The sequence below is a fragment of the Lathyrus oleraceus genome, chromosome 1, assembly GCF_024323335.1.
Source record: "Lathyrus oleraceus cultivar Zhongwan6 chromosome 1, CAAS_Psat_ZW6_1.0, whole genome shotgun sequence".
In the NCBI taxonomy this organism is placed as follows: Eukaryota; Viridiplantae; Streptophyta; class Magnoliopsida; order Fabales; family Fabaceae; genus Lathyrus; species Lathyrus oleraceus.
This window is the reverse complement of record NC_066579.1, coordinates 107,908,430-107,921,315: the sequence shown is the minus strand read 5'-3', so window position 1 is coordinate 107,921,315 and position 12,886 is coordinate 107,908,430. Positions and strand designations below refer to the sequence as shown.

The 12,886-nt window shown below is 33.3% G+C and overlaps 1 protein-coding gene and 1 pseudogene across 1 annotated transcript in view; both read right to left on the bottom strand.

The window, feature by feature from the left end:
* Window positions 1-637: 637 nt before the first annotated feature.
* On the bottom strand, window positions 638-6,309 carry LOC127094270 (uncharacterized; annotated as a pseudogene).
* A 909-nt stretch (window positions 6,310-7,218) lies between these two features.
* LOC127094263 (uncharacterized) overlaps window positions 7,219-12,886 on the bottom strand; it is a 35,027-nt gene continuing 29,359 nt past the window's right edge. The window contains exons 3-7 of the mRNA XM_051033121.1: window positions 9,571-9,628; window positions 8,366-8,431; window positions 8,212-8,286; window positions 8,033-8,107; window positions 7,219-7,560 (exon numbers count right to left, since the gene is read on the bottom strand). Coding sequence (XP_050889078.1) covers window positions 7,219-7,560; window positions 8,033-8,107; window positions 8,212-8,286; window positions 8,366-8,431; window positions 9,571-9,628 — 616 coding nt within the window. The remainder of the gene's footprint in view (window positions 7,561-8,032; window positions 8,108-8,211; window positions 8,287-8,365; window positions 8,432-9,570; window positions 9,629-12,886) is intronic.

Below are 12,886 nucleotides of genomic sequence, written 5' to 3'. Positions count from 1 at the left end.
AAAGTTTTTTTGTAGTACTGGTTTTTTGGGAATTACACCGTATTTTTTGTGTTTGTATGTAGAAATATCATATATTCTAAAAAAAAAAATTGTGTTTATACGAATGAAATATTATAATTTTTTAAATTTTTTGACAAAAAAAACATTGCTTTCTAGTGAATGTATGAAGGAATACCTCTTTTTCAAATATCAGGTGCATATATATCTTCTTTTTTAAAATCTCGTAATCTATATTGCATATTAAATATTTTTAAAAATCAAATACATATCAAATTTTTCGAATATTTGAAAATAACGGTAAGCAATGATGAGTTTTGAAATTTTTTTAAGTTTTTGACATTTTTAACAAAACACTTAGACAATTAACCCGATAAAGTATATACATATAAAGCAAAATATACTACAATACTAATACAAAATAAATTTTGTTGGTCTTCTAACTTCTTCTACTCAGTGTCTTATATGTCTCACAAATGTTGTTTCTTATGCTCTTGCATCTTCATTATAAATTTGTCTACATCGGTCAGTAACAGGAGACATGGACAATCGGGTTTCTTCAACTTCACCTGAATCTAATGATTGTTGTTAACAAAACCTTCTAAGAAAGTTGCTCGTGTGACTGAGTTGGAGGATTCCCTCAAGGATGCGGAGGTGGCATTGATGGAGGTCGAGCGCCAAGGGGAGCTGGAGGTGGAAGAGGCGGCATTGCACCGGGTATAGGTCTGGGACCATTTGCAGACATAGGAGGTGGTGGAGGCATTGATCCTGACATTGGAGGTGGAGGGGCTCGAGGAGGATTTCCCAAAGGTGCGCCAGGAGGCAGCCCTCTGGTAGGAGGTGGTGGTGGTGGTAATGGAGCTTGTGATGCTGAGGGCATTGGCCTTGGAGGAACACCGGGTGTTGTGGTGCCATTGGAAGTAGATGCAGGTGGCTGTGGTTTGGTTACCTCTAGTGGTTTGATTTTAAAATACAACTGCAGCTGCAGACATAGCAACAGTTCTGGAGTCAGTAGCTGCTAGTGGAAATAAAATATCAACAATGCATGCATGTCACAACCAAAAGGAATAAAGAGAATGCATGAAAGGATGGAAATACTCATCGTAGTTCCACAATTAACTACTTGCTTGAATCATTAGTTTGCACAAGGAAAAACAATTAAAATGCAAAGATTTTGATATAACCGGCCAAACTGGTTCTATGATGTCTAAAGATTAAGTGCGTTTTAATTAGCATATTTTGATATCAAGAAAAAAAATTCATCAAAAGATGTTTTATCTACAAAAAAGTTCTTCAAGAACACGGTGAGCATTCTTTTTCTTTTGAAAAGTTTTTGGTTTTGCTTGGATGATACATATGCATGAATTATTAACTTTTACAAACACACAAAATATGTACCCTTGGATGGACAAACTTTTACATCATGGATATTTAAGAGGATTAAATGTACCGACCGTAAACATCTTGGAATCTGGGTCCCAATGCGAGAAAAACTTTGGTGTGGATTTGTCAATCTCTGAGCTAGGGACCTGAAAATGTAGATTAACAAGTACAAACAAATAAACTTCCACAGCTCAACAAACGTATTCGAGGACTTAGACACGAAAAATAATAAACTAGAGCAATTATTTACCTTTAAAGAAATTGTTTCATATGGTTCAGCTGCAAACAAGAGATATTGATATCTTTTATCAAATGGTTGCACCCTCTATAGATACAAAAACGGAAATGTTAAAAGATGGCCTACATGCAACAAATAATTTGACAACTTTGCCTTAACAGTTTACCTGCTCATAGGAGGACATAAATCGATGCCTAGGCTTTGCAAGGTCTTCAATCTCAGGATATTCAATCTGCATCAATAGAAATTTTCAAAGAAATTATATTACTATCAATCTATCATATATAACAATGTTAGAACAATTCAATGTTGAAAAAGTCACGAGGAGAAGTTTATTGACATCAATAACCACCGCCACCACAATCTTTTTGCACGTAGTCGAATATATGGGCTAAGCAGCATCATGATCATAATGTTCTATTATGAACTGTGTTCAAAGACTAACCATTTAAAATCAACCAATATGCAACTTCATCTAATTTTTTTATGATCCTTCATCTAATTTATTCTCCACACTAATGTTTCTACAAGTCTTCTCCCCACATACCCAAATAAACCAACCAATATACAACTCCACCATCTTTTCCACAACAGTGCTGCCCTGATTTTCTACCTAACAGTTTCACTCCTATCATAACATTCTTTATACCCTAATACCCACAAGAAGAAGTGTAATTGATAACAACCACCATCACCACCAGACCCTTCTCTCGCTGAGTCGTATACATGGAATAAGCAACATCATCACATCATAATGTCATATCATAAATAAATTGTGCCTAATTACAAACAATTTCAATCCAAATCCCTCTTAATGGTGTGACCTATAGTATACCTGGTGTCCCTGCCTGTTCCCCTAGTATATGCAGTTATATACTAGTATTTTTTATCCAAACTACTCCACTGTCATTTCTAAGAGTCAACACATACCCAAACAACCCAACTATTATGAGACTCAACCCATCAAATTTTCTACTAATATACTCTGCGCTGCCCTAATTTTCTGTCTAACACTTTATTTCACAATCCTCTTATTCCTATATCTTTTTGTATATTATCATTATTCCTAATCCTCCAAGTTTTCCCAAAATTGGTTAGAACTATATAACCATTAAAATCTAAGAACTAAAAGGTTCTAACTTATATGCTATGAAGCACAGACACAAACATGGGAACAACACCGACACAGACACGCCTATTATTTTCAGCCAGTGCCTCAGAGCTTAGATGTATAATTTAAGCTAAATTGCTTTTACAATCCTCTTGTCTATTTAATTGTACCAAATAAGTTATTTAAGCAATTTTTACCTATAATTGAATATACATTTAAACTTGAAAGAATATATTTTTGGGTTAAGAAACCAAGAAAAACCTGAAAAAGGAGTGATCTTTGCTTAGTGTCAGGATCAAATTGTTTAGTTGCACGGTACCCAGGACGACCAATCTTAACTGCAAACAAATAAAATATTTCCAATTATACATTCCAATTACCAAATAAACAAAATAAACAAGAATTAAGGGTTTCATACCAGTTTTCTTAAGGTTAAGCTTCCGCTTATGAGGTTGAGGTTGAGTGGGAGCATCTTTAGCTTCACGAGCAGCACGCTTAGCGAGATTGGTTTGATGGCGTTTGCCTTGCGTATGTGTGAGGTAGTTTCCTTCGTTGTTGTGGAGAGTTAAACAGAGTTATAATTTATATTACTATCACGCTATACATGTATAGTAGTAGACGTACATCCGTGCGATGCTCAGATAAGTTTGATAATATTATTAATAATTGAGATAATTCAAATAAATAACTTTGAATATATAATTATAAATTATTTTAATTGAAAATAATTTAAAAATTATAATATTATAAAAATAATGTGATATAAATTTTTAAACTTAAACTAAAATGATAATAATAAAAATAATAATAATAATAATTGAAGGTAAATCAAATTTGAAAAGTTTTTGCTTACAAAATAAATCTAACAAAACAGTAAAGTTATTAAGTGTGTGATTGTTAGAGACACATGAGTCCTTAATTACATAATTGAAAATATCTTGTACAACTTCTTTTATTTTGATTGCTACTTAGAGATTTTACAAATTGTATATGTTAGTAAGGATAAATATAATTCTTTTTTGAAGATAAAAATATTTAACCTAAAAAAAAAATCTAAAATAATAGGTTATATTAATTTCCCTAATGAGTTGTGGTTGTGTTATATATATATATATATATATATATATATATATATATATATATATATATATATATATATATATATATATATATATATATATATATATATATGGTAGAATAAGTATAATTGGTGATTTTTATTTTAAGAGTTGTAGTTTGAGGTTAGTGGAGAGAGAAATATTTTAAATTAATTTTCTTTATTTGATTAATTTATTGAAATTGCCTTAATGAATTGTAATTGTGCTCTATTGAAATATGTTAATTATGTCATTTAATTTCATGACATGTTATAATTTCTAGTAGTATCACGCATGTATAGTAATAGAAAGAAATCAAACAAGAACTACTATTAAATTCACCAACAAAAATAAAAATAAAAATAAAATAATAGTTGTTTAAGCGATCGGCCATATATATATAGATAGATAAATGAAAATAATCTAAACCCCTAATGTCTCTGCACTACTATCAACTCAACTCAGTTTCCTATTCTTTGACTAATTAGTCAAGTTTGGTTATTTCTTGATGCATTAGTCTCTTCACTCATGTTTTTTGTTTTGACTGATTAAAAATAACATGGGAAAGAATAAATATCAAAAATATCAAGAATGAAAGATTAAAAATAAAATAACTGAAACAAACAAAAACAAGCACACAAAAGAAAGCAAAGAGGTGAAGATTGGGGCATACATCAAAGTATCATCTTGTAAGGATTTTAGATCAATTATACACAGAACAAAGAGTATACAAGTGAAAAAGATGTTAAATTCTAAGATATACAGCTTAGTTGTCAATCTTCGGCAGATGCATAAGAGCTCCGACCGGACACATCTGCGTTTAAGCGGCTGAATTCAACCTCTAAACTGGTCACAGCTACGTCAGTTACATGCTCAGGAGATGCGTTGAAGCTATGGTTGGTTGTGTCTGTGTCAGAGTTGTTGACTTCAGCGCCAAGGTTGTCGTTTGAGATAGAATTTACAGTGGGATTATTCTTTCGATGATGAAATAGCTCTCGGGCTTTTCTACATATCAGAACCAAAACCAACGCACAGAACCAGATAAACAAAGATCTCAAACCTTGATCTTTTGAAAGAAAATTTGAGAAGAAGTATGTGAATCCCAAGATCGACAGAAGAATTATGCCAGTTTCTGTTTTGTGGTTATTCGTCGGTTCTACAAGAGCGGCAATTAAAATTAACACTGAAAAAACCCATGTAAAACTGCAACAGAATCGGAATAAAATGTGTTGTAGCGGCTGTTGCTGTCAATTGTGTCGCGTATGGATGGTTGAAATTAAACTCCAACTACCATACCCAATACTAAAAGGTATTGAATAGCATAAATGGCGATAGTCTTCAGTCGTTCGGTATTGGCAGCATCATTTTCTGAAGTGCTATGGGGAAGAGTTAGGGGGATTTCCGGTCGGAGCATTTTCAATGAAAGTTGCCATTGGGTTGAAATATCGGATACTGGTGAAATGATGATTCCCAATGAGGATTTTATGATTCAAATGGTTAACTCTATAATGTAGTTGTATGGCATAAGTGTTTCAGTTATAAACTGAATCAGTTAGAGTAACTAACTGTTTCGGTTAGTCTTTCAGTTACTGTAACTGTTTCAGTTACAGCAACTATTTCAGTTAGTGTTTGATTACAATATTAGGAAAGTCTCTTACTAAATTTTGATTGGGCTCACTACTTGCTTGCTGGACCAAAAAATGACCAGCCCAAAAAATGATCAGCCCAAAAAATGATCCCTTATTTGATTGGGCTCACTACTTCCATTGCTTCCTCAACCTTTGCCCGAAAGAGTGTTGGTAGTCAACATCAAAACTATTCTAAATTCTTTATAAAAATAATATACATTACTCTTAATTTCAACTTCTATCATCACAAGTACTAAATTAGTAAATAAACTTGAACAAGTCAATCCAAAAAATAAGCAATTATCGAATAAGCACTTAATTAAGTTGATGAAGAGAACTTACTTGTGCAGACTTGATAGGTAAGTCTTTGCCAGATAGTCTCTTAAAGTGCTACACCTCCAAAACCATTAGCCAACCCTGCTTCTAAACCATACCCGGGACGACCAATCTTAACTGCAAACAAACAAAATATATCCAATTAATCATTCCAATTACCAAATAAACAAAATAAACAAGAATTAAGGGTTCCATACCAGTTTTCTTAAGGTTAAGCTTCCGCTTATGAGGTTGAGGTTGAGTGGGAGCATCTTTAGCTTCACGAGCAGCACGCTTAGCGAGATTGGTTTGATGGCGTTTGCCTTGAGTATGTGCGAGGTAGTTTCCTTCGTTGTTGTGGAGAGTTAAACAGAGTTTGCACTCGTAGCTACCGAGATGATTGCGCATGAAATAGGGATCTTTTGCTAGATCTATTGTTTTGAGTGCTAGTCGTCAGGGACGCTCGCGGCGGTCTATTGCTTCGTTTTGTGCCGTCGCGGCTCCGCCGTTTCCCGGTTTTGAACCCCATTCTCTATCCATTGCTTCGAGTTCGCACTTGGCTCGTTCTCTTCAAAAATCAGTACTACTGCAACTACTTGGAATTAGAATTGGAAATTGGAAAATAAATTAAAAAATGTTAGTACTGGTTTAAGCTTGCATCTTTGTTGGACTAGGCTTAGCTTTGGTTCACAAGGCCCACTAGTCTATCGCTATTAGAATTTATCCTGCCATCCCCCAATTTGTTGCCGCACCACCATCTCAACTAGTATTTTTACCATTTTGCCTTTCATTAATGTTTTTGTAATTTTTAAAAGTTTTTTTGTAGTACTGGTTTTTTGGGAATTACACCGTATTTTTTGTGTTTGTATGTAGAAATATCATATATTCTAAAAAAAAAAATTGTGTTTATACGAATGAAATATTATAATTTTTTAAATTTTTTGACAAAAAAAACATTGCTTTCTAGTGAATGTATGAAGGAATACCTCTTTTTCAAATATCAGGTGCATATATATCTTCTTTTTTTAAAATCTCGTAATCTATATTGCATATTAAATATTTTTAAAAATCAAATACATATCAAATTTTTCGAATATTTGAAAATAACGGTAAGCAATGATGAGTTTTGAAATTTTTTTAAGTTTTTGACATTTTTAACAAAACACTTAGACAATTAACCCGATAAAGTATATACATATAAAGCAAAATATACTACAATACTAATACAAAATAAATTTTGTTGGTCTTCTAACTTCTTCTACTCAGTGTCTTATATGTCTCACAAATGTTGTTTCTTATGCTCTTGCATCTTCATTATAAATTTGTCTACATCGGTCAGTAACAGGAGACATGGACAATCGGGTTTCTTCAACTTCACCTGAATCTAATGATTGTTGTTAACAAAACCTTCTAAGAAAGTTGCTCGTGTGACTGAGTTGGAGGATTCCCTCAAGGATGCGGAGGTGGCATTGATGGAGGTCGAGCGCCAAGGGGAGCTGGAGGTGGAAGAGGCGGCATTGCACCGGGTACAGGTCTGGGACCATTTGCAGACATAGGAGGTGGTGGAGGCATTGATCCTGACATTGGAGGTGGAGGGGCTCGAGGAGGATTTCCCAAAGGTGCGCCAGGAGGCAGCCCTCTGGTAGGAGGTGGTGGTGGTGGTAATGGAGCTTGTGATGCTGAGGGCATTGGCCTTGGAGGAACACCGGGTGTTGTGGTGCCATTGGGAGTAGATGCAGGTGGCTGTGGTTTGGTTACCTCTAGTGGTTTGATTTTAAAATACAACTGCAGCTGCAGACATAGCAACAGTTCTGGAGTCAGTAGCTGCTAGTGGAAATAAAATATCAACAATGCATGCATGTCACAACCAAAAGGAATAAAGAGAATGCATGAAAGGATGGAAATACTCATCGTAGTTCCACAATTAACTACTTGCTTGAATCATTAGTTTGCACAAGGAAAAACAATTAAAATGCAAAGATTTTGATATAACCGGCCAAACTGGTTCTATGATGTCTAAAGATTAAGTGCGTTTTAATTAGCATATTTTGATATCAAAAAAAAAAATTCATCAAAAGATGTTTTATCTACAAAAAAGTTCTTCAAGAACACAGTGAGCATTCTTTTTCTTTTGAAAAGTTTATGGTTTTGCTTGGATGATACATATGCATGAATTATTAACTTTTACAAATACACAAAATATGTACCCTTGGATGGACAAACTTTTACTTCATGGATATTTAAGAGGATTAAATGTACCGACCGTAAACATCTTGGAATCTGGGTCCCAATGCGAGAAAAACTTTGGTGTGGATTTGTCAATCTCTGAGCTAGGGACCTGAAAATGTAGATTAACAAGTACAAACAAATAAACTTCCACAGCTCAACAAACGTATTCGAGGACTTAGACACGACAAATAATAAACTAGAGCAATTATTTACCTTTAAAGAAATTGTTTCATATGGTTCAGCTGCAAACAAGAGATATTGATATCTTTTATCAAATGGTTGCACCCTCTATACATACAAAAACTGAAATGTTAAAAGATGGCCTACATGCAACAAATAATTTGACAACTTTGCCTTAATAGTTTACCTGCTCATAGGAGGACATAAATCGATGCCTAGGCTTTGCAAGGTCTTCAATCTCAGGATATTCAATCTGCATCAATAGAAATTTTCAAAGAAATTATATTACTATCAATCTATCATATATAACAATGTTAGAACAATTCAATGTTGAAAAAGTCACGAGGAGAAGTTTATTGACATCAATAACCACCGCCACCACAATCTTTTTGCACGTAGTCGAATATATGGGCTAAGCAGCATCATGATCATAATGTTCTATTATGAACTGTGTTCAAAGACTAACCATTTAAAATCAACCAATATGCAACTTCATCTAATTTTTTATGATCCTTCATCTAATTTATTCTCCACACTAATGTTTCTACAAGTCTTCTCCCCACATACCCAAATAAACCAACCAATATACAACTCCACCATCTTTTCCACAACAGTGCTGCCCTGATTTTCTACCTAACAGTTTCACTCCTATCATAACATTCTTTATACCCTAATACCCACAAGAAGAAGTGTAATTGATAACAACCACCATCACCACCAGACCCTTCTCTCGCTGAGTCGTATACATGGAATAAGCAACATCATCACATCATAATGTCATATCATAAATAAATTGTGCCTAATTACAAAAAATTTCAATCCAAATCCCTCTTAATGGTGTGACCTATAGTATACCTGGTGTCCCTGCCTGTTCCCCTAGTATATGCAGTTATATACTAGTATTTTTTATCCAAACTACTCCACTGTCATTTCTAAGAGTCAACACATACCCAAACAACCCAACTATTATGAGACTCAACCCATCAAATTTTCTACTAATATACTCTGCGTTGCCCTAATTTTCTGTCTAACACTTTCATTCACAATCCTCTTATTCCTATATCTTTTTGTATATTATCATTATTCCTAATCCTCCAAGTTTTCCCAAAATTGGTTAGAACTATATAACCATTAAAATCTAAGAACTAAAAGGTTCTAACTTATATGCTATGAAGCACAAACACAAACATGGGAACAACACCGACACAGACACGCCTATTATTTTCAGCCAGTGCCTCAGAGCTTATATGTATAATTTAAGCTAAATTGCTTTTACAATCCTCTTGTCTATTTAATTGTACCAAATAAGTTATTTAAGCAATTTTTACCTATAATTGAATATACATTTAAACATGAAAGAATATATTTTTGGGTTAAGAAACCAAGAAAAACCTGAAAAAGGAGTGATCTTTGCTTAGTGTCAGGATCAAATTGTTTAGTTACACGGTACCTAGGACGACCAATCTTAACTGCAAACAAATAAAATATTTCCAATTATACATTCCAATTACCAAATAAACAAAATAAACAAGAATTAAGGGTTTCATACCAGTTTTCTTAAGGTTAAGCTTCCGCTTATGAGGTTGAGGTTGAGTGGGAGCATCTTTAGCTTCACGAGCAGCACGCTTAGCGAGATTGGTTTGATGGCGTTTGCCTTGCGTATGTGTGAGGTAGTTTCCTTCGTTGTTGTGGAGAGTTAAACAGAGTTATAATTTATATTACTATCACGCTATACATGTATAGTAGTAGACGTACATCCGTGCGATGCTCAGATAAGTTTGATAATATTATTAATAATTGAGATAATTCAAATAAATAACTTTCAATATATAATTATAAATTATTTTAATTGAAAATAATTTAAAAATTATAATATTATAAAAATAATGTGATATAAATTTTTAAACTTAAACTAAAATGATAATAATAAAAATAATAATAATAATAATTGAAGGTAAATCAAATTTGAAAAGTTTTTGCTTACAAAATAAATCTAACAAAACAGTAAAGTTGTTAGGTGTGTGATTGTTAGAGACACATGAGTCCTTAATTACATAATTGAAAATATCTTGTACAACTTCTTTTATTTTGATTGTTACTTAGAGATTTTACAAATTGTATATGTTAGTAAGGATAAATATAATTCTTTTTTGAAGATAAAAATATTTAACTTAAAAAAAAAATCTAAAATAATAGGTTATATTAATTTCCCTAATGAGTTGTGGTTGTGTTATATATATATATATATATATATATATATATATATATATATATATATATATATATATATGGTAGAATAAGTATAATTGGTGATTTTTATTTTAAGAGTTGTAGTTTGAGGTTAGTGGAGAGAGAAATATTTTAAATTAATTTTCTTTATTTGATTAATTTATTGAAATTGCCTTAATGAATTGTAATTGTGCTCTATTGAAATATGTTAATTATGTCATTTAATTTCATGACATGTTATAATTTCTATTAGTATCACGCATGTATAGTAATAGAAAGAAATCAAACAAGGACTACTATTAAATTCACCAACAAAAATAAAAATAAAAATAAAATAATAGTTGTTTAAGCGATCGGCCATATATATATAGATAGATAAATGAAAATAATCTAAACCCCTAATGTCTCTGCACTACTATCAACTCAACTCAGTTTCCTATTCTTTGACTAATTAGTCAAGTTTGGTTATTTCTTGATGCATTAGTCTCTTCACTCATGTTTTTTGTTTTGACTGATTAAAAATAACATGGGAAAGAATAAATATCAAAAATATCAAGAATGAAAGATTAAAAATAAAATAACTGAAACAAACAAAAACAAGCACACAAAAGAAAGCAAAGAGGTGAAGATTGGGGCATACATCAAAGTATCATCTTGTAAGGATTTTAGATCAATTATACACAGAACAAAGAGTATACAAGTGAAAAAGATGTTAAATTCTAAGATATACAGCTTAGTTGTCAATCTTCGGCAGATGCATAAGAGCTCCGACCGGACACATCTGCGTTTAAGCGGCTGAATTCAACCTCTAAACTGGTCACAGCTACGTCAGTTACATGCTCAGGAGATGCGTTGAACCTATGGTTGGTTGTGTCTGTGTCAGAGTTGTTGACTTCAGCGCCAAGGTTGTCGTTTGAGATAGGATTTACAGTGGGATTATTCTTTCGATGATGAAATAGCTCTCGGGCTTTTCTACATATCAGAACCAAAACCAACGCACAGAACCAAATAAACAAAGATCTCAAACCTTGATCTTTTGAAAGAAAATTTGAGAAGAAGTATGCGAATCCCAAGATCGACAGAAGAATTATGCCAGTTTCTGTTTTGTGGTTATTCGTCGGTTCTACAAGAGCGGCAATTAAAATTAACACTGAAAAAAAACCCATGTAAAACTGCAACAGAATCGGAATAAAATATGTTGTAGCGGCTGTTGCTGTCAATTGTGTCGCGTATGGATGGTTGAAATTAAACTCCAACTACCATACCCAATACTAAAAGGTATTGAATAGCATAAATGGCGATAGTCTTCAGTCATTCGGTATTGGCAGCATCATTTTCTGAAGTGCTATGGGGAAGAGTTAGGGGGATTTCCGGTGGGAGCATTTTCAATGAAAGTTGCCATTAGGTTGAAATATCGGATACTGGTGAAATGATGATTCCCAATGAGGATTTTATGATTCAAATGGTTAACTCTATAATGTAGTTGTATGGCATAAGTGTTTCAGTTATAAACTGAATCAGTTAGAGTAACTAACTGTTTCGGTTAGTCTTTCAGTTACTGTAACTGTTTCAGTTACAGCAACTATTTCAGTTAGTGTTTGATTACAATATTAGGAAAGTCTCTTACTAAATTTTGATTGGGCTCACTACTTGCTTGCTGGACCAAAAAATGACCAGCCCAAAAAATGATCAGCCCAAAAAATGATCCCTTATTTGATTGGGCTCACTACTTCCATTGCTTCCTCAACCTTTGCCCGAAAGAGTGTTGGTAGTCAACATCAAAACTATTCTAAATTCTTTATAAAAATAATATACATTACTCTTAATTTCAACTTCTATCATCACAAGTACTAAATTAGTAAATAAACTTGAACAAGTCAATCCAAAAAATAAGCAATTATCGAATAAGCACTTAATTAAGTTGATGAAGAGAGCTTACTTGTGCAGACTTGATAGGTAAGTCTTTGCCAGATAGTCTCTTAAAGTGCTACACCCCCAAAACCATTAGCCAACCCTGCTTCTAAACCATACCCGGGACGACCAATCTTAACTGCAAACAAACAAAATATATCCAATTAATCATTCCAATTACCAAATAAACAAAATAAACAAGAATTAAGGGTTCCATACCAGTTTTCTTAAGGTTAAGCTTCCGCTTATGAGGTTGAGGTTGAGTGGGAGCATCTTTAGCTTCACGAGCAGCACGCTTAGCGAGATTGGTTTGATGGCGTTTGCCTTGAGTATGTGCGAGGCAGTTTCCTTCGTTGTTGTGGAGAGTTAAACAGAGTTTGCACTCGTAGCTACCGAGATGATTGCGCATGAAATATGGATCTTTTGCTAGATCTATTGTTTTGAGTGCTAGTCGTCAGGGACGCTCGCGGCGGTCTATTGCTTCGTTTTGCAACTACTTGGAATTAGAATTGGAAATTGGAAAATAAAATAAAAAATGTTAGTACTGGTTTAAGCTTGCATCTTTGTT